Raw genomic sequence first — 27,737 nt, forward strand, 5'->3', positions numbered from 1 at the left:
CTCCAACCTTATGAGTATGCACAACAGCATTATTATTATTAAACAATATTTATATAGCGCCAACATATTCCGCAGACAGACAGATACACAGGAGGAGGAGAGGACCCTGCCCCAAAGAGTTTATAATCTAAGAGGTGGGCGAAGCAGCACACAATAGGTATCAAATAACATTCTAAAAGAGATAGAAACCTTTGTTCTGGCACTTCCTGTTATGGGGTGACAACTGTCTCAAAAAGGTACTTCCCTGTTGTCACTCTGCTACATACACCCTACCTTGTGTCTACAAGCCGCAGTGCCCACATGTATATCCTAGGTGATCCAGCAAACCTGGACTGGATCTGGTCCCGGATTAGAAACATTTGCCAACTAAAATAATGGGCAGCATGGTGGCTCGGTGGTTAGCACTCTGGCCTTTGCAGCGCTAGGTCCCAGGTTTGAATCTCAGCCGGGACACTATCTGCATGGAGTTTGTGTGGGTTTTACTCTGGCTTCCTCCCACATCCCAAAAACATGCAGTTAGGTCAATTGGCTTCCCCCAAATTGCCTTTAGACCGTATTAATGACATATGGCTATTGTAGGGACATAGATTGTGAGCCCCTTTGAGGGACAGCTAGTGACATGACTATAGACTTTGTACAGCGCTGCGTAATATGATGGCGCTATATAAATACTAATAATATCAAATGATTTTTAGGAAATCAATTCCAGGTTTGCTGGATTACCCAATCTGTTTAAGTCTTAGAAAGCTTTAATAAATCAGACCTATTGTGTCTCGCTTCCATCCCAAATCCCCGATATATAGAGATTCCCCTTCATTTTAATGATGGTTGTGTAGTTTGCTCAGGGTCTGTTCTGAGGTACAAAAACTCAGCAGAACTGAGATATAAAAAAAAGTAAACAAAGTTTAATGGAAGACAAAGCATGGTGATTGTTATTGATATGCACACAATATAACACACTAAATGTCATCCGGATACAGGTTCAATCTTCTTCATAGAGAAACTGTCACGGTGCAGATGGAAGGTCCCTGAAATAGAAGAGGCAAACCAGTCATAAGGGGAGCAGCCAATCAGATGAGTTTAAAAGCAGGTATAGAGTGAAAGTTTATATTATTATTATTATTATTATTATTAATATTAATAATAATACACAGGAATTATATTGCTCCAACATATTGCACAGTGCTGTACATTAAATAGGGGTTGCAAATGACAGGAGGGTCCTCTCCTCCTCCTGCGTCACTGTCTGTATCTGTCTGTCAGTTGCAACTCTTATTAAATATATAGCGCTGTGTAATATGTTGGTGCTAAAAAAATACTGTTTAATATTAATATTAATAATAATAATAGTATTATTATGGTGGGAAGATATCCATCCATCTATCTTGGAGAATGATCCAAGATGGATGGATATCTGAGAGTCTGATGATATCTCACTATGGATCTGACTTATTAAATTTCTCGGAGAAGATAGCCTATCATAGGAGAACCTGGGTGATCCAGCAAACCTGGAAAATATATATTTAAAGAGCATTGTTCTTAGCTGGCAAATGCTTTAAATAGTGGACCAGATCTTTTCCAGGTTTGCTGGATCACCCAGGTTCATCTAAGATGTCTATCAGTCTTGCAGAGCTTTCATAAATCAGGCCCTATATGTCCATTTTAGGTATTTCAGGTCCTTGCTCTGACCCTTTTAATGTGTGTGCAGTCACTGGCATCTTATGCCGGTCTTTTTCCAGAGTCTTCCATTGGTTGTTCACTGGTATATTCACTCTGGAGTTTTATCAACCCACCACCTGGTTCTGTTTATGGCACGTCTATGTTCATGTTCCCTAGTCTTGGAGAGCTTTAATAAATCCAGCCTGCTATAATATATTTACATTTATATTTTGCTTATATTTTCACTGTGAATAATATCTAGTGACCACATCTCAGCAATTTATTTGTAGCACTGTCACCCTTTCCTGCAAGCTATGGAACAAATTGCCATAGCCACTATATTGCTAAAGTGTGCAAACTGTGCCTGTAGAAAAAAAGTAAATTGTATAGAAGGCTGTATTTTTTTAATAAAAAGAAATATTGCAGTTTTTTTAGAGGAGTTAAAGCATAAAAAGTTGTCCTCACAAACTTGTACAACTGCTGCTGTAGTTCTTAAAATGTCCTGTAGATGGCAGCACTAACAAATCTTGTTCATGTGAGTGAAACTCATTTATGATCATTTAGTGAAGATTTGATCATTACAGCAATCTTGTGTAACAGTTACAACTATTTTTTAGAATGTCAAACTGTAAAATGATGTTTTGTTTCCCATGAATGACTGGCTTTACTTCTAACATAGGACATATCCAGGACACAAGGTATCCAGAGTGCCTATAGAGAATTACACCTAGTTAGCAGGGAGCTTTGGACACTACAACTGACAGCCAGCCATGTGAAAAGATAATAAAGGTATGTTATCTGGCACATTCAGTGAACATTGTTTTTTTAAAAATGCATGTTTTTACATATGTGCATCTTAAATTGAATCACATACATTGCAATGCCTTAGGTTCATTTAAAGCAGGGGTGTCAAACTCAAATACACAGTGGACCAAAAACATAGACAAAGTCTCAGGCCAAACTTGAAACTGAAATAGCACCGCTACTACAATTCCCTGCGTCTATTAAACAGTCCAATGCGGGGCCACACATAGTCAGAGAGGCCGCTGGTCTATAGATGCGAGTGATGCCAGGAATTGTAGTAGCGGCGCTATTTCAATGCAGTGGCGGGGCAGCTGGAATTTATGTTTAGGATTCCTTTGGGGCCCACAAAAAAAGGACGTTGTTGGCCAGATTTGTCCCACGGGCCAGAGTTTGAAACCCCCGATTTAAAGCATAGCTAAACCCAAAGCGAAAAAATAACAGCTTAAAAGTCTTTAGATGGTATGACTGCTTCGGCTCTGTGATTGGGTTTTTAGATCCTTTATTTTCACATGGTGATTCTACAAGGTTCCATTTCCTGTCCTGGGGTGACGACGCTCACTCACTGTACTATATTTATAGAGAAGTAGCATTGCAATATTAGGAGAAGTGTTAGGACAACAGACCCGCCATCTTGATTGGCCAGGCTGATGTAAGGCTACGATAATCGCCTCAAGGCTGATATCGGACAAGAATCTGGCCGTCCTGGCGGATGGTAATGAAAGTGAAGGGGAGAAAGCGCAGCGGGTGCAGCTCCATCATTCTCCCCACTCCCCTCTCCATGGAGCAGAATTGCGCTGTATGTACAGCACTCGTTCAGTCTTTTGTTGTTGGAAAGGATCGTGAAAGATCCTTTCCAACATCAATTATTGCACGTCTGTACATAGTCTTACTCCTGTGCAGGCAAAGTTCATTCAGTCCTTGGCCCCCAGCAAAGGATGCTGGGATTTCTAGGGAAATTTATAGCTGCACATGCACAGCTCAGCTAAATTTGACAGCTAGGCGTTGATCAGACAGAAAAATACTAATTGCAGAAGACTAAAGTTCCACTTTCCACATAAATCTGGCACCAGGCAGGTCCTTATTGCAAAAAGGGACAATATTAGTATTGTTAATTAATTAGTATTCTTATTCTGCCTGATTGCCTCCTAACCATCAAATTTAGCTAAGCTGCGCATGTGCAGCTCAGCTCTTGATGCCAGGGGCTCCCTAGAAATCCCAGTTTACCTTGCTGTGGGCTGGGACTAAATGAACTCCCACCTGCAGGAGAGGTAAATAGGCAAAGATTGGGACATGGGAGAAAAAAGAGAAGATGGTGGCACCCAGGGTGTAGTGGGGTGGGCACGCTGTGCCCTCACATTTTTTGGGAATGAGGTGTTTACATAACGATGAGGCGCATGTGCACTCACCATGAAAAGTACCATTTACGATTTACAGTGGCACGTATGAGGAAGCGGGAACAGGTGAGTATCCCCAAGGTTTAATAAACTACAGGAGATGGCAGTACATTCACCTCAAACACACATCAGGAACAGAATGAAATCTTTTCATCAGAGCCATTATATTGGCTTTTCTCCAAGGCCCCAGATAAGGAAGTCATTTGCACTCTATAAAGTGGCTCTGTCCATATGGTCATTGTCATCTCAAAGTTAATATTTACAGACAGAAGCTCCTTGAACTTTGCCCAGTAACGTGGAAATATTTTTTTTTTATCTTAAAAGACATAATGAGGTACCTCCAATTGTTAGCTGGAATAGTCAGGGAAATGTATTATAAGGTAATTGTATGATAGAGATCTGCGAGTTCTCACTGCTGCTGAAATTAAGCGCCCGAGGGGTGAGGAGGAAGTACTAACATGCATTCATGATGTTTTGCTAAATGCTGTAATAGGCAGTTGTGTTGCGGTTCTCTTGTCATGCGTTACAAAGTTTCATGGGTCATCTGCTGTCCTTCAGAACACTTTCAGCCTCTTTGCAGCTGCTCAATATTATAGTTCAAAAGCATTACCATTCAAGTCTATGGAAGTGGTTCAATGGCAAACCAACATGAGCTTTTGAATAAAGCTGCATGAAATGACCACACATAAATTCCTAAAAGAAAAAAAAAAGAGTTTCATCTGCTCCCATTCATTTCTTTATGCAGCTAAGTATTAGAAGTGAAACGCAGCAGTACTGCTGTATCAAAACCCTGAACATGGCTTTGCAGAAACCTAATAAAAAGTATACATTTTAGAAAGTTTAATGAGATCCAACATGAAATGTGTTTTGGTTCCATTGATCGTTATAACATTTTAAACACGTTTTGAACACATCGGATAGAATGGGTGAGGATTAGAAGCTCATTTTTGTCAGTGTCTTCCCTGGAAATATTATCCTCGTTGATAGTGATTATCATCTTTGGTACAGTCAGATATAAAAAATCCAATAACTGTGTTGAAAGAGAAAAGTAACAGAGGAGACATCTTCCAATGGACAAACAACTCTGGATCGTTGATGGTTGTCTAAAGTCAATGTTGGTTCAGTGGTTAACTGGCTATTGCTCAAAACTCACCTATACTCAAAACTCACCTTGATTTATAATTAAATCCTCATCACTTCACCTGACTAGTAAATGTCCAAAGTTCACAAGATCTGGATATTGTCAGACAGCTCTCTCAATTCTTGCAGAGCTGAACTGTAACTTTTTCTTACTATGGTAAGTATAAAAACAGGATTTCTTGATGTCTTTAACATGGTGGAACCCTTGAAATAGCTTTCAGGGAACCACTGCTCTAATGACTACATCCCCAACTCTCATTATGTCTTTGGGAAGAATGTTACCTTTACAGATAGCCAAAATGATCATTAGGGGTCACTTATACTTACCTGGGAGGCACAAATTGCTCATTGCTCAAGGAACCCCTAGCAACCTACAGCACCCTTTTGGCTTATAAATTGAGCCGTGGAAGTTTATTTTAACCTTGACATAATTTTTTTTTTCTATACCAGTTTATGCTGCCAATTTCTTCTTTAGGATGACCAATTACTGGAAGTCTGGGAAATCTTTAGGCTTGCTGTGCAGATAGATCTCAGGATATCAATAATCTTCCACCTGGGATGGTGTCAGTATGCAACCTGGACTTGCAGAGTGAAAAGTAGAAAATCACTCAAATCCAATATTTAGTGCCACTATGTAATCATGAGAACCAATGGAGAAGAGGACAGTCCTTATGAAAGCTGGAGATGTAGATAGTCATGTGACTGTTGGAACGCTCCAAGAATTACAGTATGTATGTATGCATGGGCATGTGGGATGAGGGAGTTGGGCTTTAAGGTAAACTCCTTCTAAAACTTTAACCTCCCTGGCGGTGTGAATATATAAATATTTTTAAATGTCAAAACGTTACATTTAAAAATACTTATTATTTTAAATTTCCCACTCGGTCCCGCCTCCTAGCCGCACACTCGCACGTCCAATGCCCATCATCTGCGTCCCCAACGTTCACACCCCGGGGACGCAGATACCTGGTGGTCATCGTCAGGGGACACAGATGCCTAGCACCACTGGTGGACGCCGCGGGCACGTCAGGACCAGGTAAGCTTTAAAACTCCCTTACAATTCCACTGGGTGTGGCTCGGGGTACATTTTCAGTACCAAAAGTGGTAACCCTGAGCCACACCAGGGGTGGAATTGTAAGGGAGTTTTAAAGCTTACCTGGTCCCCACGTGCCCGCAGCATCTGGAATACCGCCAGGGAGGTTACATTTCATTTTGAATACCATGAAGAAAAACAAGAATCAAACATGAGTTTTATTTCTGTCTTACAAAGTTCCCCCATACTTAGTTGTCTGGTGTAAAGATGTAAGGGGATATTTCTCCAACAGGAACACCTCCCATTCTTTTTTAAGAAGTGTGGAGGTGTTATAATCTAGATTCAATTTGGATTACTTTATCTGCCCTCCCTGGGGAGATTCCCCCTCATTTTCCATCCATGTGACCGGTGTTGATGCCCCTGTTGGAGGTATTTCCCTATCACAGCTATTATACATGTGTTAGAGCAGGCAACTTTTTCCAGAAATGTCCTATAAGAATCATATAACGAGTGAGGACAGGTGGGTAGGTCAATGTCTACGAGCCCTACAATAAAATTTAAAAAATGTATTGCCATTTGGATTAGTTCAAAATTTCATAAATTTAAAGCAGGACTCCTGATAAAGAATAACTTCTGAGTTTCAATGATAGAGATAATACATATATCCTACTTTACTTTTTCAGCTGCAGGTACCCTCTAGTTTTTTTTTACACCCTTTCCTTCTGAAATCACATTAGATATACTCAGCTGATAGGTAATTCTAGATGAGGAGCATATGGGGTTTTTTCACCAACTGCACCAGTATCTAAGCCAGTGTTTCTCAACCAGGGTCCCTCCAGAGTTTGCTAGAGATTCCTTGAGAAATGGGCAGTTTGTGCCTCTCAGGTCAGATTAACTGACACCCTGTATCCTTTTGGCTATCTGTAAGATTGATATTGTTCCCAATGGCCAACAATGTAGGAGGCATTCTTCCCACTGACCACCATGCTTTTGTATTGAGGTCTGTGGACATAGGAATTATAGCAGGGGTTCCCCCATGTAAAAAAAGGTAAAGACAGGCTTTTTCAAGTGGAGGCTTTTATATGGGAAGTCAACTTTATATTACAGTCAGGCGTCCACAAATGTTTGGTCATGTAGTGTAAAACCTAAAAACCTGATCCTTCCCCTCAGGAGCTGACAATCTAATGTTCATCTCTCCCACACTCACGCCATGGGGCCAATTGTGACAATGACTCATTTTTAGAATCAAAGGATGATTGAGGAAGAACATGATGAACATGAATACAATGATTGAGGAAGAACATACAAACCTCATGGTGTCCCTAGTTGGATCCAAGCTGCAAGACGAATGTTAGCAGAGTAACATTCAGGTAAAAACACTACAAAAGAAACCACACAAAAAGCATACTTATGAGTCCTGAGAGGTAAAAATTTATTGATTTCTATCAGATCAGAATGAAGATATGGTCATACTTGCTCACACAAGAGATATTTCCCAAAGTCAGAAAGGTCATCTCCATAAAACAAAAAACCTTTTTTTTTATCAGGGAGAGATGAAAAAAAAAAAGAATATTACAATATAATGTTATCGGCGGGGAATAAACAATGGCTTATTTTATACATGTCTTTATAGGGCTGGTCAACACCGGAACACATTACCAAAACAGGCTGAAACCAAACACGCGTTCATGGTTAAAAAATAAAATAAAAAAGTTTAAAAAACACATCAATAGTCTACTGTGGCTGACTATTTGTGGCCCATCAGTCTTTGCCATGGCATCTTTAATGGGGACTGCCATGGCTGATTTGTTTAAATTATGCAGTTTTATATTTTAGGCAGCCTACACATTCAACTCAAAGCCTGTACTAAGAAAGTATGGAGGCCAATATTTATCTGAAAATACTAGATGCCTGGCTATCATGATATTCCATTGGCTTCCATACTATCTGAGTTACTGATCTGGACCAAGTATGCAGATTAGAAAAGCTGCCTTAGACTTTCCTGATCTGTCTGGTTGTACCGGGGCCCGAGACAGCCATGGCCGCCTTTATATTTCTCTCAGCACAGGCTTCCTATAAAACATGTAGTGTGGCTTTACAACTGTGCATTGCGGTTATGCACTACAATACAAATACAACAGTCCTATTAATGTCTTAATCACATAGATTGTATATTTTGTATATTGTATATTGTCAAATTACATTAAATTGTTCTTATTCTCAACATGAGAAAAGTCTTCAAGGGTCCCCTGGGTTTTGTAGCAATGACATCTAGTAGTAGAAAAGAACTACCATGGATCAGCTCTGGTATAGTGGAGAATACTGCAGCAAATGTTTTATTTAATTTTATCTTTAACAGACTATTATTTTATTTATTGTGCTAAAGCCTCGACTATTAATCACATATTCTTTCCCTCTTATGTATAAAGCTACACAAATGAATAGATATGCAGGAGAATCCAGCTAACCTGTATTGAACGCTGAGAAGCTAATAAGGCCGAGCTATCACATCCTCCTTTTCTATATCTACGACTAAGGCTCTTTATCGATGGCCATAAAAGATCTGCCAATTTCCTCTTCAAAAACAACACTGCATTTAGGTACGAGAGAATATATATGTTATAGACCAACTCTAACCAAATCCATTGTTTGGCAGAGAAAGTAAAATGAACCTATGGGGTAACTTCTTTGGGTACCATAATCCCATTTTATGCCATCAGTTTATTATTAGCCTGGACTTTATTGGTACCATCTCTATGCATATGTATCCCAAGGGTACAATGAAACTTTAAAAAAATAGTTTGCAGAATCAGCATTTTTAATGCAAACATTCTGCATTTGCAAGATAAAATAGTCAAAGCATGCACGCTTGCAAAACTATGCGTCTCATGACTTGTGGCTTTTTCAGAATCCAAGCTGATCAATGACATCTTTCCATTGTATGTAATATGTCATGTAATATATATATATGTAATATGATCTTAGATTTATATAACACTGTTTTCAGTGACACTTTCATTGCTTCATATAGAATTTTTGTTAATACAGACCATCATTTGCAAAGGGTATAATAGGAGATATAGGGCTAGGTGTCCCGAGGAAGCAAATGTAGTCCATGTAATGTGTTTTATAGAACTACTTTCTGTGATTTCAGAGTGTTTGCATAAAAAACAAAAATACTTTGGTTGTTAAAAAGAGGGTAATAAAGCTGAGCTTTTTTGTAAAAAAAAATAATTATTGTATACTGATGTATTGGTAATCATATTTAAAATATTTTCATTATCTTATCTATCTATCTATCTATCTATCTATTATCTATCTTCATTATATTATTGGGAATATTTACCACTTCCAGGCAGCCAGTCATGGCTATGGAGCGCCATGCAGGTTGTTTGGTTTCTTTCTTACAGCTGAAAATAGGACTGAAAATAGACCTGGGGGAGTCAAAGGAGGGACATCTCCTCCCCTCCTCTTAAATACATGATGCCCAGCATACTCATTCAAGAGTAAGTTAAAGATGTTTTTGTAAAAAATAGCTACATTAACAATAAAAAATTAAAGGCCCCATGCAAGGGACCCTCTATGAAACATTTTGAGGTACAACCCCCTATTTGAGCTTCCCAGTAACTGTCCTATATTAGGCCGGCAGCTGCACCTCCATGGACACTTTCATCAGTGAAGCTGGGTGATCCAACAAACCTGAAATAGATGTTAAAAGTCATTTGCTATTTGTTAGCAAATGTTTTTAATCCTGGACCAGATCCATTCCAGGTTTGCTGGATCACTCAGCTTTACTGATGAACGTGTATCCTTTCCAGCCTTGGAGAGATTTAATAAACCAGGCCCACTGTGTGCCGAGACTTGTTGGTATGTACAGGCCCTAGCAAAAAGTATTTCCAACTCTGACAATACCTGATTTACCTGAAAGTCATCCCTAACATACCTCCACAACTAAATCAACAAAGACTACCGCAAAAAAATGGTTTGAGCTTTAAACTGAAGCTGTGAATTTGCTTACTGAAGATTCTGTCAATAAGCCCCTTTGACGTAAGAAGTTTAAAACAACCAGTTTTTCCATTTTGACTCAGTAAAGTCGTTAAAGAGAACCAGTGAGTTTTTATTTAACCTGTGAAGGGCATGGTGTTATGTAAGAAAATCCCATCTTTGCAAACCCTCTGCTCCGGGTGATAGCATATAGTTCAGCCCAGAAATAAAAGTGATCAATGCCAGGAAGGGTCAACTTTAAAATGTTGGTCTCTTGGCTGTGGAGTAGAATGCATAAAGCTCCAACACTGAACTACGGGAACATCCCAGAAGTGGGAACCCCAGGGTTGCATAATGCGGACACAGACTGGACAGTTCCTTAGGCTACGTACACACGTCAGATGATTCTCGTCCAATAATGGCCTCAGGGCTGATATCGGACAAGAATCTGGCGTGTGTACAGCGCTCGTCATCCGTACGACCGTCCTGGTAGATCGAGGAACGATCATAATGAAAGCTAAGAGGAGAGAGCGCAGAAGGGTGTTGGTCCGTCGTTCTCCCCTCCCCATAGAGCAGAATGGCGCTGTATGTACAGCGCTTATTCATGCATTGTGCAGTTCTTTGTCATTTGAAAAGATCATGAAAGATTCTTTCCAAGGACAATTATTGCAAATGTGTACACAGCCTTAGTAGAGGGAGAAGGTAAATTGTGGGTGCAGAACAGTAAAGGTGTATTATTATTAACCAGTATTTATATTTGTGGCAAAATAATTTGCAGCACTGTACATTAAAAATGTCACCTCTTGGGAGATTTAGCCTGGGAGTGAGGAACTGATCTACAAAGAATGAACAAAGGGACAAGATCCACAGGGTAAGGGGAATATTTTAGGTTTGATTTACATCCTTACTAGTGCTAGAACAAAAATCCAGAATTGAACATTTTATTTCCATGTTCTTGCTAATTGCTGGAGTTATTTTACTAAATGCAATTAGATTGAAATGTTTACATTTTCCAGAATGAAGATGAAAAGTTTTTTTTTCGATTGGACAGCAGCAGTGTTTATGAGCTGTGCATTCCACCAAATAGAAGGATATAATTACCATATAAGAACAGACCATCTGAATTTGAATGAATTTCTTTAAAAAAAATGATAATCACCAGCAGACGTGTTTATCATTTTAGTTTTATATAAAACAGCTAAAGTTTCAAATTAAAAAAACAAAACACAAATTTAATCCAATTGTGACCAGCCCTTTACAAAAAAATGAATACAGTCGCTACACAGTTTACATTCGGTCATTCATCACACATGACATGCAAGAACAAAAACATAATCAACAGTTTAATCATTAAAACAAAAAAAATGGTGGCAGTGACATCACATCGATGTACAAAATGAACAAATACATTTGTAGATTTTTAAAACAAACTCGGTAGAACAGGTGCTGCATTTCTAATTCTTCAATGATACCAGGAAATCATACGGACGCTGTAAGAGACTGCACTCCCCAGTAGGTAAAATGTGTGTGAGCCACAGAGATGTCACAGAATCAGCATTGTACTACAAATTCATAATAAACATACCCATTGATATCTTGTTTGTAGGCATTTACCATAGGTTAGAAATGAGGGTGAAAGGTTTTGTTTGTGGCTTCATTCAAACGGTGTTTTTTAATGCATTTGGCAGACTGCAACATAAAGTGTACCTGTCTAAAGAAGGTTCAGGTAGCCATCTTATGCGCCATATTATAAATATATATATATATATATATATATATATATATATATATATAATATAATGGCTCAGACCAGTCACTTGCTTAAGGGTTTTTATTACACACACACATTAAATAAAGTTTGGTGTCAGTGCAAAAAATTAGGCAGCAATAATTTTTATCAATGGGCTGCCATTGCATCCTAATGAACCAATAATGTCATAAGGAATACAGCAGCCCCCCTCTGTGCACACATACATACCATACCAAAACACATAACGTGCATTGTGGTTTACTGTGCAGTGAGTAGGACTCGAATGGCACTGCATTTCAATAGGACAGGTGCTTTGATGCACATTGGGGAATGCATAGGTGTTGAATGTGTTTTGTTAGCCGAATGTGGCTACAAGCTGAAAGGATTGCCACGTTAAACAGATCACTACATTCACTGTTGAAATATGGCGATCACCATATTTCTATAATTCTGCCTGACTGTCATGTTATAGTTCACCAAAAACTCTGCCACTTTGAAAGTGGGGAAGTCCATAGGTCTCAGTGGAGATTAGCAGCGTTCTACTAGGTCAGTGTTTCCCCAACCAAGGTTCTGTTGAGCCCTACAGTTCATCCAGAGGATGCTAGGGGTTCCTTGAGAAACAAGCAACTCCCAGGTCAGTTTAAGTGACATCAATGATGGTTTTGGCCATCTTTAAGGGTGACAATCTGTACCGTGAGCTGTTGATATAGTTATATGTTTATAGTTGGGGTTCCCCAATGTTAAAAAGGTTGGGAAAGGCTGACCTAGGAGACTGGGCAATATTGTGAACCTGGCCCAATTTAACCAGAAACTGGGAAATGGAAAGGAGGACACCATGCAAACTAACAATTCTGGATTCTTATTGTTCTCTAATGCAGACTGGTAATCAGAGCCAAAAAGAACCGATTTTCCTTCATCGTAATTTCCACATGAATACGACACAAAAGATGGCTGCCAGCTCCGTCTACTGTTAATAGGTGCACTGTAAAATGACACTGGATGGCAATTTAATCTGGCACATTACACATCTCTTGCTGTGGTAAGTTATATTTGTAAATTTAGACATAGATTGATGCAGCTTTGGTCCCAAGTGTTTTGATGCTGTACACCAATTTTTTATTCAAAAGCAAAAGTTCAAAACAAATATTAAAAAAAAATAGCAATAAATAGCTCAGTTTTGAAATCTGGAAGAAATTAGATATTCTATATTATTCCTAATCAGTGCAAACAACAACATGGCAAAAAGTAAAAAATACATATATTTTTTTTTTCCTTTTTTGTGCAACATTTATAAGAATCAAAACAGAGAAATTAGAATTCATGATGACCGGGGACACAAACCCTCTCCTAGTGCACAAATCCAAAGAACGCCATAAAATATATACTTCTTGTTTCATAGTCTCTGATACAGGCAATCCTTTGTCCTTTGTTTTTTTAATAGTTTTTGCCATTACAAATTCCTTTACTGAAATGTGAGATGGACCATTTTGAAACGGAAATGTAAACTATTAATCTTTATACACAGAAGTGGCCATTGCTGTCCCAACAGTGGCAATACTTTCAGGGCTACCGGATGTGTCAGATGGCTTGACTTTGCCAAAAGCTTGGTTTATTGGGTGCACATTAGGACTTCCTTACATATGAATATAAAAATGTAAAAGATGACTGTTCCAAAATTTCTTTCTCCAGTATCTCCGACAATGGAGCCCCATTACGCTCCCAAACCCACGAAAGGAAGAACACTGCACAAAATTAGAGACTCTTCTCAATACCTCTTACACAGTTCTGTTCCACATCAGTCTTTCTTGTAGACTTTACCACCATTCTTAGCAAACCCTGCATGGACATTTAATCATTACTGGGAGGTCCATATTGATAAAGTCATCGGATATTTAGTAGCATTTTTCTTTTATCATGTTACCGGAAAAAACAGGACATTGCAAGATTCAATAAATTAGGAGGAAATGATATACTATACATGGCAGGGAGTCAGAATTACTTTGCTCATGAAAATTAAATTGTTTAATAGGAATATTTATTGCCAAGTTTATTGATGGACCCTATGTATTTGCTGCTCCTTATTATAGGAACCTCATTTCATAAAAGACATGGCTGTCCTTTCCTATCCTTAAACTGCTATTCACCATTCCCATGTTAAGACCGGGCACTGTGCCAGACAACACACCAATTGCCAACCCAGGTCACTGCTTTAGAGCCATCAACAGACCGTGCAGGTTGGGGATTATAAACTGAAGCACATCAAAAATAAAAGGAAGAAGACTGATGTAGAATAAAGGCTTGTAAGGAGTATGAGAATCAAAACATTTATAAATAGACCCCTCTCACCCCAGTCAATGGTTGGGGCAATAAATTGGCTCTAAAAATAGTGGATTTGGCAAATAAAATTTAAACTGCATGATGAATAAGATTTCAATATTTATAACTAACACACTAAAACATAAAATTCTGATCTGTTATTAATTCAAAGACTCTGTACTAAAATCAGCAAGTGAATTTAACTAAACAAAATTATGAAAATGTAAATAAAAGATTCTGTTAATGGGTGAGCAAGATTTCAGCTGCATTCAGCTTGCTTTGGAGATGAGACATTTCTGAGATCATTCAGGTATTTTTTCACCATTTCTGCTTCGAGGATCCGCCATTTAACCTTCTTCTAAGCTATGGCATTATAACAATTTGCATTCCCGCTGAAAGAAAAGCCGTTCTGAACAAAAGTCAATATACACATGTCCTAAAGCAGATATAAAGAGTTCATTTAAAGTAAACCTGATTTGTTTAAAGCTTTATCTTTTATTATGATTTAGGGTCAAGCACATCTTGATGAAGAAGGCCCAGAAACTAAAGGCGACCACACACTAGTCCATGGGTGCAGGATCGGTGTAAACGATTGGCATCTCCATGATACTGATCGCTTAACTTGTTACTGCTGTGCACCCACTGACCAATAGAGCTGGCTTTTAGCCGGGAGTGGTCCCCAACAACCAAAATAATAGTTGTCAGTGTAATCAGAAGGGAATACTTCCATTGACTGGTTGTTGTTGGGAAGAGTGATTACGTTTGCAACAAATAAAATGCACATTTATTGCAGAAAGAACTGGCATTCCCCATCAAAATATCATTCAAATGTTGATAGACAATACGGTATTGTATTTACTGCGGACCTCCGGGGTGGGATTTGAGGAGAAGTTTGAGGCTACTTGTTTTTATTGGAAATCTTTTGCCGAATCTTCTGATTATGCAAGATATCTGGGTGATTGATTGTGTCCCTACCCTAAGCTGAAGATATATATTGAATGAGGAAACAATGTATGCTATACTCTGCCATAAAATAATAAATGCCTTCTGCTCTGTTATGTATCCCTGCTTTCCCCCCCTTCGGAGTGATGCTTAAGTGTTTTTGATGTATGTTTATCTGTATTTGTTAACCCTTGTAAAATGAATAATGAAAATAAAATAAATGCCAATATTATTTACTCAAGTTAGAAATCAGGCCAATCTTTGTACTTGTAACAATGACAGGAGGCTTTACTGGCAATTAGGGACTCCAGAGCATCAACTCCCATAAAATCAGGAGATATATTGGGGGGGGGGGGGGGGGTTCTGAGTTAGCAATGGCTTCTGTTTAATAGAATTCTCCATATCTTCTTTATAATAATTTCAAAAAATAATTTGAATATATTTGTTGATCTATGACATTATCAACATTAATGCTCATTATTTTCTCATGTGGTATCTAACATCTAATAACCTGTTTGGAAGATAAATAGGTAAACACACTGGTCACAATAGAAATAATACAATTGACAAGTGGTTCTAATAGTAACCTTTGGTTTTCAACTTCTGCATTTGGTTGTCCTGCTAGCTAAAAACCTCATACTTCCAGGTAACCTTATCTACACTATATGGCCTAATCAGCAAAAAGGAACGGATATATGGCCAACACACAGATTTAAAGAACACTTAAAACTAGGGTTTCTCAACCAGGGTTCCTCCAGAAGTTGCTGGGGTTCCTTAAAGTGGACCTAAAAGCAAAATTTGTACTTTCCATAAATGGGTAGACAATTTTTTTTTTTTTTTTTAAGTGCAAGCACCTCTCTGCAGCGATGAAGACAGAATGGAGCGCAAAGCCTACATTCCTACCTTTTTACCTTTGTCACGCATCCCGGGAGGCTTTTGGCTGCTCCTTCTGCACATGCTCTGGTCTTGGGCACGTGCAAAGGAGCCCTTTCTTTATTGGAAGAAAAAAAAAATGCTGATCTCTTGGCATGCGCAATGAGATCGGCAATTTTTTTTTTCAATCTACGTCACTTGATCTTGTGCCTGCGCAGTGCAAGATCAGGGACGTAGGAAGAATACCCCGGAAGAAGATGTCAGTGCCTGGCGCTTCCTGCAAAGATGGATACCGGGACAACACGGGACCCAAACGAAGAAACCTCCCGACGGATCTGCGGGATTAAAGGTATGTGTGTTTTTTTAAATTTTGGGTTCAATTCCCTTTTAAGCAATGAGTAATTTGTGCCTCTCAGGTCAGTTTTTTTTTACCATCAACATAAATGTACATTTGTCGAAACCCAAGAAAAAGGGAGCCTATTATGTGTACATTACCCACTATCCTACTGTCAGAAACAAGGAAAACAATGATTATTATTGTTCTCCTTACTTTCTGTTGATAAGGTTTTTTATAAAGATGAAAACAATGCAGAAACCCTCATTTTACAAGTTGGAGCAGATAGTATTAAGCTTCACTCTATCAAACTTTGCAAGATGTTTGACAAATATCCTGTAACCTGCAGTCAACACAAATCAATTTTCTTATCTGGGGATTAAATGACAGCCTGTCCTCTGCAGTAAACCAAGCAGTGTATGCAGCATGCACAGAGCAATGCTTGCTATGCTGAGGAACGAGGGCTATGAAGATTCCCTATGCAGCAAACCAAAATATGCCACCATTCAATTACCAAGTTCTCAGCTATGGTATGGGTAAATGACGCTTGGATCAAATCTACTAATGACAAAATTCTGTTTTTTTTTGTTTTTTTTTAAGAATTTGATAGCGTGGTAATGAGTAAGAACCACTTTCAGGCTTTTTTGGCTGCCTATATCCCTATGTGGGGGATTCACTCTCATTAATTGCCCCGACCACCAATGTCACTGCATATAAAAGAAACCAAAAATCAACATCAGAACTGAAGGAGAAATCTTTTAATGGGGAATTTGTTCCTGGGACAACTGTCAAAGGCTTTGTTCACATTATGATGGATGGGGCTTCCACATTTCTACCCAGCAGATTACAGCAACCTGCACATCTGTCTGTTTGTTGACACCATTTATCACACTGAATGGGGCAGCATGCAACAGCAGAAACATGTGCACTACATATATTGAGAGAATCAGACATTTCTTTCTACGCAATGTCTGATGTCCCTCCATATCGAACACTATGGGCCCAATTTATGAAAGCTCTCCAAGATTGGGGAATAAAAGCTAACATGGGTGAACCTGGGTGATCCAGCAAACTAAGAGTGAACTAAAAAAGGATTTTCCTCACATTGGAAAGATATCTCTCACTTCCCATTCCATCTACAGGAAATTAAGGTTAATTTATTATCCCACGTAGACACACATAAGTCAGCAGTTTTAACCCTCCCAAATAAAAAAAAATACTTTCATTTAACGGCTCATGACGACAGACTTTCCACTTGAAGCTGTCCAAACTTGTCCAATGTAGGTCAAGGGAAAGTTAACAAAATTGTAAATGCATTCCATTCTGAATGATCTCAGAAACATCTTTTTAATACAATTTTCAATCTGATGCCATTTACACAAGCCCATCAACAAACCCCCCTAGCCTGTCCATAGGTAGTCATCGACTTGACATTTACATAATCAGTTCAAATAGATATGCTTTTTTATATAAAATTAGTAGTCACCCTAGTTAGGAGTTCAACTCCAGCCCTGAAGGGCCAAATATAACCCAAGAAGTTTCACATATATGCAGTCATTTTCTGGCTTTTTGTAACCATACCTTACTAAATTTACTGCTACCCATTAAAAAATGTATGTGGCTCCTGGCCCCCATGAACTGGAGTTGGACAGCTCTGTTCTATCTAATTTTCTTACACTGTGGTAAAGTTAAAAAAAAAAAAGGGCAATTTATGCCTATACCACGCCATGACCCAGCGGTAAGTTTAGGATAGGTCAGTAATAACTTTTTTAGAAAAGAACTTAATGATTTGGTAAAATCCAATAACTACAAAAGGACAGCATGGAAAGCAATTGATCCAGGAAGTTCCTCCTTTTACATCAGTGTTTTTGCCACCATTGGATACACAGTTGCCCAGTGGATTATGTTTTGCCCTTCTCTGGACCAAAACTGCTTATTGTGAGACACTAAAATAGATGGACATGAGTAATATTATAACCTAGTAATACAAATGTTCTCTGTTATTGCATTACGATAACGTCAAAATGGTGCTGTGCGTGTGAAATGCAACATTTTTGCTAAAATCAAATTTATTACAAAGTAATACAATGAATTTATACCGGGAAATACAGGAATTTCTGGATCTCCTTGTAAACGATGTGGCAAGTCCTGTGTCTTTACAACGTCTCATGCTATAGGAAGGCATCGTACTAATTTCTATACAGAAATGTCCCCGGCCTATTTGAATGAAGCATGTAATAAGTCACAACAATAGTGGGCTGCTCTAACGGAATCTGAAACAGACACGGCGCCAATGGCACCTATAAGACCATACTGGAATATTTTTTTTTAGATTTGGTATTGTTTATATCTCTTTCACAACTGACTGAGACCAAAAAACACCAAACAAAATGTCAACACAAAAGGAGAATATTCCCTTCAGTCATCAATATGAAGAATTCCTTCCCTTTTATCCACACTGCACAGGAATACTTAGATATGTCCTATGCACAACAGTAACCACATCAGAAAATGGCTTGTGCGTTCTGAAACTTTCCAAGCATCTCTTGAAATTCAACTTTTTGTCTTTTAACCTAGCAAAATACTCTTTTCCCCACTTCTATCCAAGTTATCTCATAAAAAGATACCTTGACAATAGTGTCCATGAAACACTGAATGCATTTGGGGGTATGTAACCCCTGAGACAGTAGCAAAAAAAAAAATAAAAGATTATCACCATGGAAAGAATTGTCAAGGCAAAACTGTTTTTTGAGACAAATTGCTGAAATGAAGTTGGCAGCTAAGTAAAGAAAACCTTGAAAGGATATGTTTACCACGGTACCCTGTTCCATTGTTCTTCATATATTCTTTTTATGCAGAATGGATTATTTATATTATGTACAGTATATACTGGAATGAGATTTATTTAGAATACTTTTGATGTAAACTTTTTTTTTTTTAGGGCAATACCTAAAGAAAAATCAGTACCAGACTTCTCAAATGCTCTTTTGGCTGAATGAGACAAATTCCTATATAGACACTCCAAAATCTTGAGAAAACCCCTCCTGGAGGAATGGAGAGTTATAGTAGCATGGAGGGGGGGACTCCATATAAATGGAGGCTGGGGTAGTAGCATGGAGGGAGGACTCCATGTAAATGGAGGCTGTTATAGTAGCGTGGAGGGGGACTCCATATAAATGGAGGCTGTTGTAGTAGCATGGAGGGGGGACTCCATATAAATGGAGGCTGTTGTAGTAGCATGGAGGGGCAACTCCATGACAATGGCCATGGTTGTGGAATGGGATGTCCAAAAAACACATATAGGCAATGTTCAGGTGTCCACAAATGTTAACATATAAGATACTTTATCAAACCAAAAAAAAAAATGGTTTCCACAATGGTGAACCAATCTTTAAACAAATACATTTTAACAATTACAGATTCCCTTTCAATAACTCTCAGGTAGAAACATTTGCAACCTCCCAGGCCAGCAAAAAAGCAATTCAGTTTGGCGGCCATATTTTACACTTCCACCGCTGCAGATTTTGACAAATGACTGTACATATCAGCACAACCTTTAGTGGTATTCCTTCAGTTGTTCTTCTGAAGACAAAAGAACATCAGGCGATTTGTGCTAGGAATTTAAACTTTGCAATGCCCTATAAAGAAATGAGAAGTGCTCAAACAGCTAAGGAATCAATCTGACATATAGGCCAAAGGCCTTGCAACCGATTTGAAGGAATCGAGAGAAACAATAATGGACACATATGGTGCGAGTCGTGCCCTGAATTAGCAAAACAAAAATTTCCGGACCTCGTTCCCCGCTTGTCACATTTACGTAGCCAAACGACAACAGAATGACACTAACGCAGTAAGACAGGGCAGTTGTGGGACATCATCAGAAGTGGGTTCTAGCAGTATGAGCACTTAACAGTCCACAGAAATTGTACTACATTGGAAAAAGTGCAATTAAAGAAAAAACACTATACTGATTTTTTTTTAAAAAAATTAACATAGAAAATGGTGCATTTTTAACAGAAAAAAAAATCTAACATGTATATAGACACTGCACCTCAACCGGGATGAGACAAGTAAACCTGGTGCATCGTGGTAAACATAAAACGACCGTCTTAATCTTCACCAAGTTGGACATGGTTCTGTGATGTCGTGATGGACAGAGAGAGAGAGAGAGAACAGGACAGGAGCACTGGACACCTATTCTATGAAATCTCACCAGATTTTTATTTATTACAACGCCTCCCTTGGGCGTTTTAGCCGATGCTCAATGCATTTCATAGTCTTGTATTGTTGGGCGGTGCCTTGAGTCTGCACCCAAACTGCTTAAGGATTGGCGACTTGGGGCTACAACTTAAAGTAGCCAACCGGCTGAACTTTCTTCTTTCTGTAAGGTTTCCCTGCCTTGGTAAAACCAAGTCGACAGCTTCAGGCCTCACCTTCATTTTGTCACAGATTCGGGAACACTTTTTTTTTCCCCCACTTGAAGACACGTTAGCAGGTCATTGACGTTGAGCCGCAATATCACGCCAGTTTAAAACTGCCCAAGTCCGGGCTTAAAATGCAAAACAAAAAAAAATAATATATATATATAAAAAAAGAAAATAAGTCAGCGATTTTTGTTGACTGTGGTGTTTTCACATTCACACAGATAACATGGTGCTCTTTTGTTAGAGCTTGCAATTTCCTACGTCTGAGTCCTCAGGTCCCACTGAGCTTTTTAAAATAGGCAATGATAAAAATAGCGAAGAATGCAGTACCACATGTACCCTGACAAAAAGGCGAACGACTGTACAAGGAAGAGCCAGACATTGCTTAGGGTCATTTCCCTCGACACAGCTTTCTTCTGTCCCTGCAGGGGAGGAAAAGTACCTGGAAGAAAGCAGAAACAACCAAAGTGAAGGACAAGCGAGATAGCCTCTGGTAAACCTTTGCTCGTACAAAAGGAAACAAGACAGAAAAAAAAATAATTCAAAGGGAATGTGTAGTGTATTTACAAAGAGCACAACGTTAGCGTTACTAGTAATACATACATTTATTTCAATGCCTCCACCCCTATTTGTTTCTCTGTTCATCCAGCTCTGACATGTGTGCAAACCCAACATAGTTACCCATCATTTCTATACTGAAGTTAAGCAACACAGCTAGATCACTTTTCTGCCCCTCAAATGATAGACAGGGGAACAGCAGGAGACTGATGAGATTATTTTCCTGCTCTCTCCCACTCTCATTGAATTCATATAGATATACAAGTCACCCTATGGGCCCCTATAAAAACTGCTGTATAGGGGATTACAAAAGGCTAATGTCATGTCATAATAAGCCATTGGGCATTAATCCTTTAACGTGTTTGAAGCTTCAGAAAGATACCAGTTTATCTATGGCTAATAAAAGGTATGATCATGAGCTTGTGTATTGACATGCCTTACATTATGGACTCATAAAATCCATATGTTCAGACAATGAAACTTGCACCTTCCATGTTTTATGATTCTGATAAGGTCATTGCTGCAGTTAGTAGTGTGGGAAATGGGTTCTGTGTTACACTGATTTGTATTAAACAATAGGCACCCGGGTGCAGAGCCCACCTTCCGATCACCCACCTACACACTATATAAGTCAGCAGTGATGAATGTAGGTGCATTGATACTTTCAGTAGGATTACCATTAATGTAAATAGACATGTTAATTTTTTGATAGCTTTTTAATTTATTCCTTATCTACAAGTCTTTGGGAAGGGCACTCAAAGCAGACTTTTACAGGAATCATTGATTAACTCAGCACCAAATAATCTCTGTGTGGGTTGACGTTTCATTTTCTTGCAGTGGAACATGCACTATCTGACTAACTGATAACCCCTAATGAAGCACATGTAAAACTACAGAAATATGATCCCAGCATTGAAGGAATAACTTTACAAGGTGCTTGATGAAAATACACATCCATAGAATAAAGAGTTAGACTTCAAGGTAATGACTTTTTAAATAACCTTCCATGACAACACTGAGGTTAATGCAGACATATTAAGTTTTTTGTACTTATATAAAAGGGTGGATAACCCTTTTCTACAATAAAAAAAAATGTTTTTTTTTTTTTTTAATTTGAAGGGGAGACCCCTATCCTGTCCTGCAATAAAGACTGAATGGGAAACCTGCTGCCTACCTACATATGTCATTTATCCCAGGAGACTGCAAGCTGCTCCTTCCAAAAGGGGCTTTCCTCTAATGCTAATCTCATGCATACGCAGTGAGATTGGCATTTTACTTTATATTTTTCAGAAGGTGCATCACCCAATCTCTCACCTGTGCAGTGTGAGATCAGGTGATGTAAGAAGAACCCGGAAGAAGATGGCAGCACCATGTGTCCAGTCTGCACTGAATCAAAAAAGAAATCTGGGATGGCGCGAGACCGTCATGGACCAGGACTGTGGACGGATCCATGGCTTTCCGTCTATAAAGGTGTTTTCTTTCTTTACTGAAAGTTGCACTTCAGAGGCTTAGTCAGGGAGGATGCATTGGAAAGTATGTCAGGTCCTCTAAATGTATGCTAGAAGTTTCATTTTAGGTTCATCACCCCCTTTTTAATTAAAAGTAAATAAATCACATATCACAAACCTGTTTCATAATAATATGACAATAGCTCCTCTTTTTCAACAAAACGCTGATATAACCAATCTGTTAATGCTTCTGTTTCCATGGGAACCTCTTTGATGGGATAGATTCTGACGGAGAAAAAAAAAAGACAGGTTGGTGGAAATTGAGCCGTGTATTTACCATTAAAAAATTGGAATTGAAGTAAAAAGTAAACCTAAAAGTACTTAATATCTGTACATTCCTAACAGGCTTCTAAACATCATCATCCTAAAGGAAAGCTGCACTGAAAAAATTATGCCAGCTGACAATGTTGATTGTCTTCTAAAAATATTGTCTGGTAGTTGAAGGGCGTCAAAAACCCAGAACAAATATACAGCAAGTGAAATCAGAACTCTTATAATTTTATTATTATGACCCCGTATGGATATAGCGCAGATATATTACGCAGCGCCTTACAAACTCCATAGTCATGTCACTAGCTGTCCCTCAAAGGCGCTCACAGTCTAATGTCCCACCATAGTCATATGTCATTATTACAGTCCAAGACCAATTTGGGGGAAGCCATTTATCCTAATTGCTTGTTTTTTGAATGTGGGAGGAAACGGGAGTACCCACAAAAACATGGGGAGAACCTGCAATCTCCATGCAGGTAGTGTTCTGGCCAAGATCCGAACATGGGACCCAGCGCTGCAAAGGCCAGAGTGATAACCACCGAACCACTGTGCTGCCCAACTCTTAGGCTATAAAACAAGGAATCAGACATTCTCTTAAGGGAATCTTCCATGTGGTTCAATGTCAGTAATCGATTCCCACGAGGGAATGTCCGATTCCCTGTTTAATCTCCTTAATCTGTTTACTGGGTTGATTTATTTGAGATGTCTGGGCTTTTTACTTTGCAAAATATTTCACTAAGCTAAGTGAACGTGCTAAAAATTCACCTTGCAAACAATATCCAATCAAATGATAGAAAATCTAAATATTAAAACATATATATGTTAGGGATTTGACAGGTTAAGGCAGGAGATAGATTTTTGATTGGCCCTTAAGTAGAACGCATTTTAAAAGGGAAACATTAGGATTAAGATAGGGTCACATAGGGCGGTATTTATTACATTTTATTCCAGAGACGGAAGGACATTCAATATTTTCTGAACATTTCAGCTGTGAAATTGCATAATTAAGAACGGTCTTCATTTACTGAAGTGAAGCTGCAGCCTTCTTTCAAATAAAACACCAAACCAATAGGCTGCAAATAAGGAATGAGAGTACCAGAGATTGCCCATAAAACACTAGTTTGATTTGCTCTAAAGGTCATTAGATCAATCGTCATGCTGTAAAGAACAAAAACGATACCTGTAGTACACATGAGTGACAGTTGCGGGTCGATAACCAAGAATCCAAGTCTGGATGTCCATGGGATGTGCATTGGGGTATGCAATTGTTGCATCGATCACCCACTGTAAACCTTTCGGCTTTCGATCTAGAAATAGAGAAAATTAGGATAATGGCTAGGAATTTTATTGCTAATGTAGTATACTAGTGTTCCCAATTGACTTAGCAATTCATTACAAATGTTTACTAACATGAAAAATGGACAACATGTTCATATTCCTGCACATTATAGCCTTTTCTCTTCTGAAGGTGTGTAATTACTCCTATTATTATTTTTAAACAGTATTTATATAGCGCCAACATATTACACAGCGCTGTACATTAAATAGGGGTTGCAAATGACAGACAGATACAGACAGTGACACAGGAGGGGGAGGAGAGGACCCTGCCCAGAAGAGCTTACAATCTAGAAGGTGGGGGAAGTAACAAACAATAGGAGGGGAGAAATAACTTTCAGGTCTTTAGGAAACCTCTTCTATAATTGCTACTACTACTAATTATCCACAGCTCACAGTATATTGTGGTGGTCAGTAGGAAGAAGGCCTCTTACATTGCTGGCCAGTTGGGAAGCTGCCACCCTTACAGATAGCCAAAAAGGTATCATACATCATTGGTGTCAGTTAAAACGACCTGGGAGTCACTAATTACTTCTTGCTCGTGGAACCCCTAGCAACCTTGGAGGAACCACAGGGTTCTATATACTTGCTTGGAGAGGAGCAAGAATGCAGCCATAGCAGACGCCTTTTACTTTGGTTGTCATACTAATCCTATTGCATCAGTAATCTGACTCAATGACCCAGATCAAGTATGCAAAAAAGAATTCTTACTAAACCAATGTTTTCCTGAGTACTATATTCAGGGTTTCAGCAAACAGCCAGAAGTTTTAGGAAAAAGGGTACAAAGTATTTTTATTGGCCAGGTAAGAAATTCCATGGATGCACAAGTCTCCAACCCATTTTTAATTCTTTCTAAAACAAAATTTCCCAAACTCTATCCTTCATTCTACCATCACAAGCTGTACAGTTTCTCAATGCCATATGTATTTAAAAAACCAAATATCAGCACACGTGTATTGCCGCTATTCAGTTAGGATTTTTTCTCCAAAATGTGTACTGGATGGAACACATACCAACCCATACAGTGAAAACCTGATAACTCGTCTGCCGACATTATGTAAGGCAAATGCTCATATTCACCAGCACTGTAACCTACAAGGAGAGTGAAGGCCACTGGATCTACAAGTCTCTCACTTTTAGAAAATCTTTTGTTCCTAGAGAGCTCATTCCAAAGTATCTAAAACCTCAATGGCTAGAGTGCTGGACGCACTACGTGAACCTTTACAGACCTCAGTAGTACAGCATTATACTGTACAGGGTCTATAATACCAAGATTTGATCTTGTTTCGAATGGGACAAATATGCCTCTGCTAGGGCTCCTCCATTGTCTGGCAATGGGATCCCCACATCATCACTACCACTGGTTTGGCCGTAATAGGCCAAGTTTTTAAGTTTGGATTTTCACCTAAGCTTTAGCTGTCACAAAAAAATGTCCATATAGAATTCCAAGCACAAAAAATCTAAAACACATGCTTTGTAGTAGCTTTATTATTGGAATATATGGAGAACCAACAAGCTGTAGCACACGTGGTTTAGTAGAAAAGGGGATTTAGGGTTGTCAGACATACTGAAGGATAAAACCCGGCACCTCTTCACCTTAGCAGAGGACGAATCTGAAGTGGGGTTTGCTATTTAATATGGTACAACCGTAGTCATTTTAAAGTAAAACTAAGCTGTACATGCACCTGCCAAAAGCTGGGATTTCTTGTACCTAGAGTGCAAAATCAGAATTGAATTTATAACAACCAATTTGTGACCAGACTGAAAAACGTTCATGCCTTATTCCCAGTCATTCTTCCATATATGAGCACCGGGTATTCTCCAAGCTGGGACCTAAGCAAGGGAGGGGTCTGTTTTTCTCCTCGCAGCTCCTATTCAGCTGTTTAACTATCGAATAAGTAACCTAAATCTAAAACATTTCTCCCAGATCATTAATATTTAATAGACAGGGACAGCTGGATGCACTTTTCGCTCCGGCTCTGCATTCCTCAGTAAATGAACAAACAAGAGAAACCCAAACATTTATATTGAAGCCGCATTTAATCCTTTGCGGAGCAGGCCAGCATCTGAACATCTGATCACCGCCGCTATTACAGCTTGCTGCGTGTATGTGGCCCTAATGGTTCCGTTTGGTAAATTTAACAAAAATACTGCCAGCTGCAGCCAAGTGGAGCTTTCATGCTTGATGCCAGTTCAGCCTCTGCAAAGACAGAATGAGTCGGAAGGTTTCTACATAGGGAGATAGCTGTAGATGAATGCTAACAACACAAACGAACAATGTGGTTGTATTATTTTACTTAATCAGATCATATGGTATGCTTTGGGTATCTGTGGACAGATTTGTTCATACATTGGGCTTGATTTGTTTAAGCTCTCTAAGGCTGTAGAAGACACACTTTCATTAGTGAAGCTGGGTGATCCAGTAAACCTGGAATGGATCTGGTCCAGGATTTAAAATATTTGCTAGCTTATAGCAAAATGACTTTGAAGAAATCCATTCCAGGTTGCCTGGATCACCCAGTTTCACTGATGAAAGTGTACCCTCTCCAGCCTTAGAGAGCTTTAATAAATCAACCCATTATCTCAAATAACTCTAGGGTTGTCATCTGTTAAAGACAGAACAATTCATATAAATTACCGTTGTATGTAATAATTCAGCAAAGAGCCAGACAGCTAGAAGTAGGAGGAAAGGAAAGTATTTATAATAGGCCAGGTAAAAAGTTCCAAAGATGCACAAGTCCCCACCCCAATGTAATATGTTTCTATAACAGTCTTTCTGGGCTTTTTTAACATCTTCAGGGAACTCCTGCTATATTCACAGCACACAGTATATTAGCATGGTGGTCTGTGAGCAGAATGTTACCCTTGCAAATAACCAAAATTATTCATCAAGGAACCCCTAACAACCTCAGAAGGAACATTAGGGTTTCACAGATCCCAAAGTTTACCTAACACTGCTCCCTTCATTCTACCATCACAAGTTGTAATGTCCGATTGTCACATGCAGTGTTCCTCTCAGCCCTTTTTCTTTGGGCGCACCACCTGGCACTTTTCAGTACCCACCTGGCTGTGTTTTGGGTGAAAACACTAAAAATTACCAAGGTGGTGTAGCTAAAAGGCGCTGGGGCGAACACTGTTACCCAAGACTGAACAAGCCAAAAACATTCTTGTATACAGTGATCCAACAAACAGCCAGGAAGATGTAAGTTTTATTAGATTGACTGATCCCTATGAATTGCACAAGTCAACATGGATTGTAATACAGTAGTAGGGGTTTTAAGAAGATTTTTTTCATGCTGAATTAAAAAAAATGTGATTAAGCTTTTTCTTCAATATTCCCATCATTTAGTAATATTACAGGACTTTATTTTAAAATATAATATATTTGTATTTTTCTAGAGTAAAATCCAGTT

General features: G+C 38.8%; 1 protein-coding gene across 2 annotated transcripts in view; it reads right to left on the reverse strand.

Annotated features, from left to right (window-relative positions):
- Positions 1-7,438: 7,438 nt before the first annotated feature.
- Positions 7,439-27,737, reverse strand: part of LPGAT1 (lysophosphatidylglycerol acyltransferase 1) — a 74,662-nt gene continuing 54,363 nt past the window's right edge. For both annotated transcript variants that reach the window (XM_072409833.1, XM_072409834.1), the window contains exons 6-8: positions 24,170-24,296; positions 22,838-22,944; positions 7,439-21,095 (exon numbers count right to left, since the gene is read on the reverse strand). In XM_072409833.1, the coding sequence (XP_072265934.1) occupies positions 20,944-21,095; positions 22,838-22,944; positions 24,170-24,296 (386 nt within the window). In that variant the 3' untranslated portion in view covers positions 7,439-20,943. The remainder of the gene's footprint in view (positions 21,096-22,837; positions 22,945-24,169; positions 24,297-27,737) is intronic.

Source organism: Pyxicephalus adspersus, chromosome 4, assembly GCF_032062135.1.
Source record: "Pyxicephalus adspersus chromosome 4, UCB_Pads_2.0, whole genome shotgun sequence".
Lineage (NCBI taxonomy): Eukaryota > Metazoa > Chordata > Amphibia > Anura > Pyxicephalidae > Pyxicephalus > Pyxicephalus adspersus.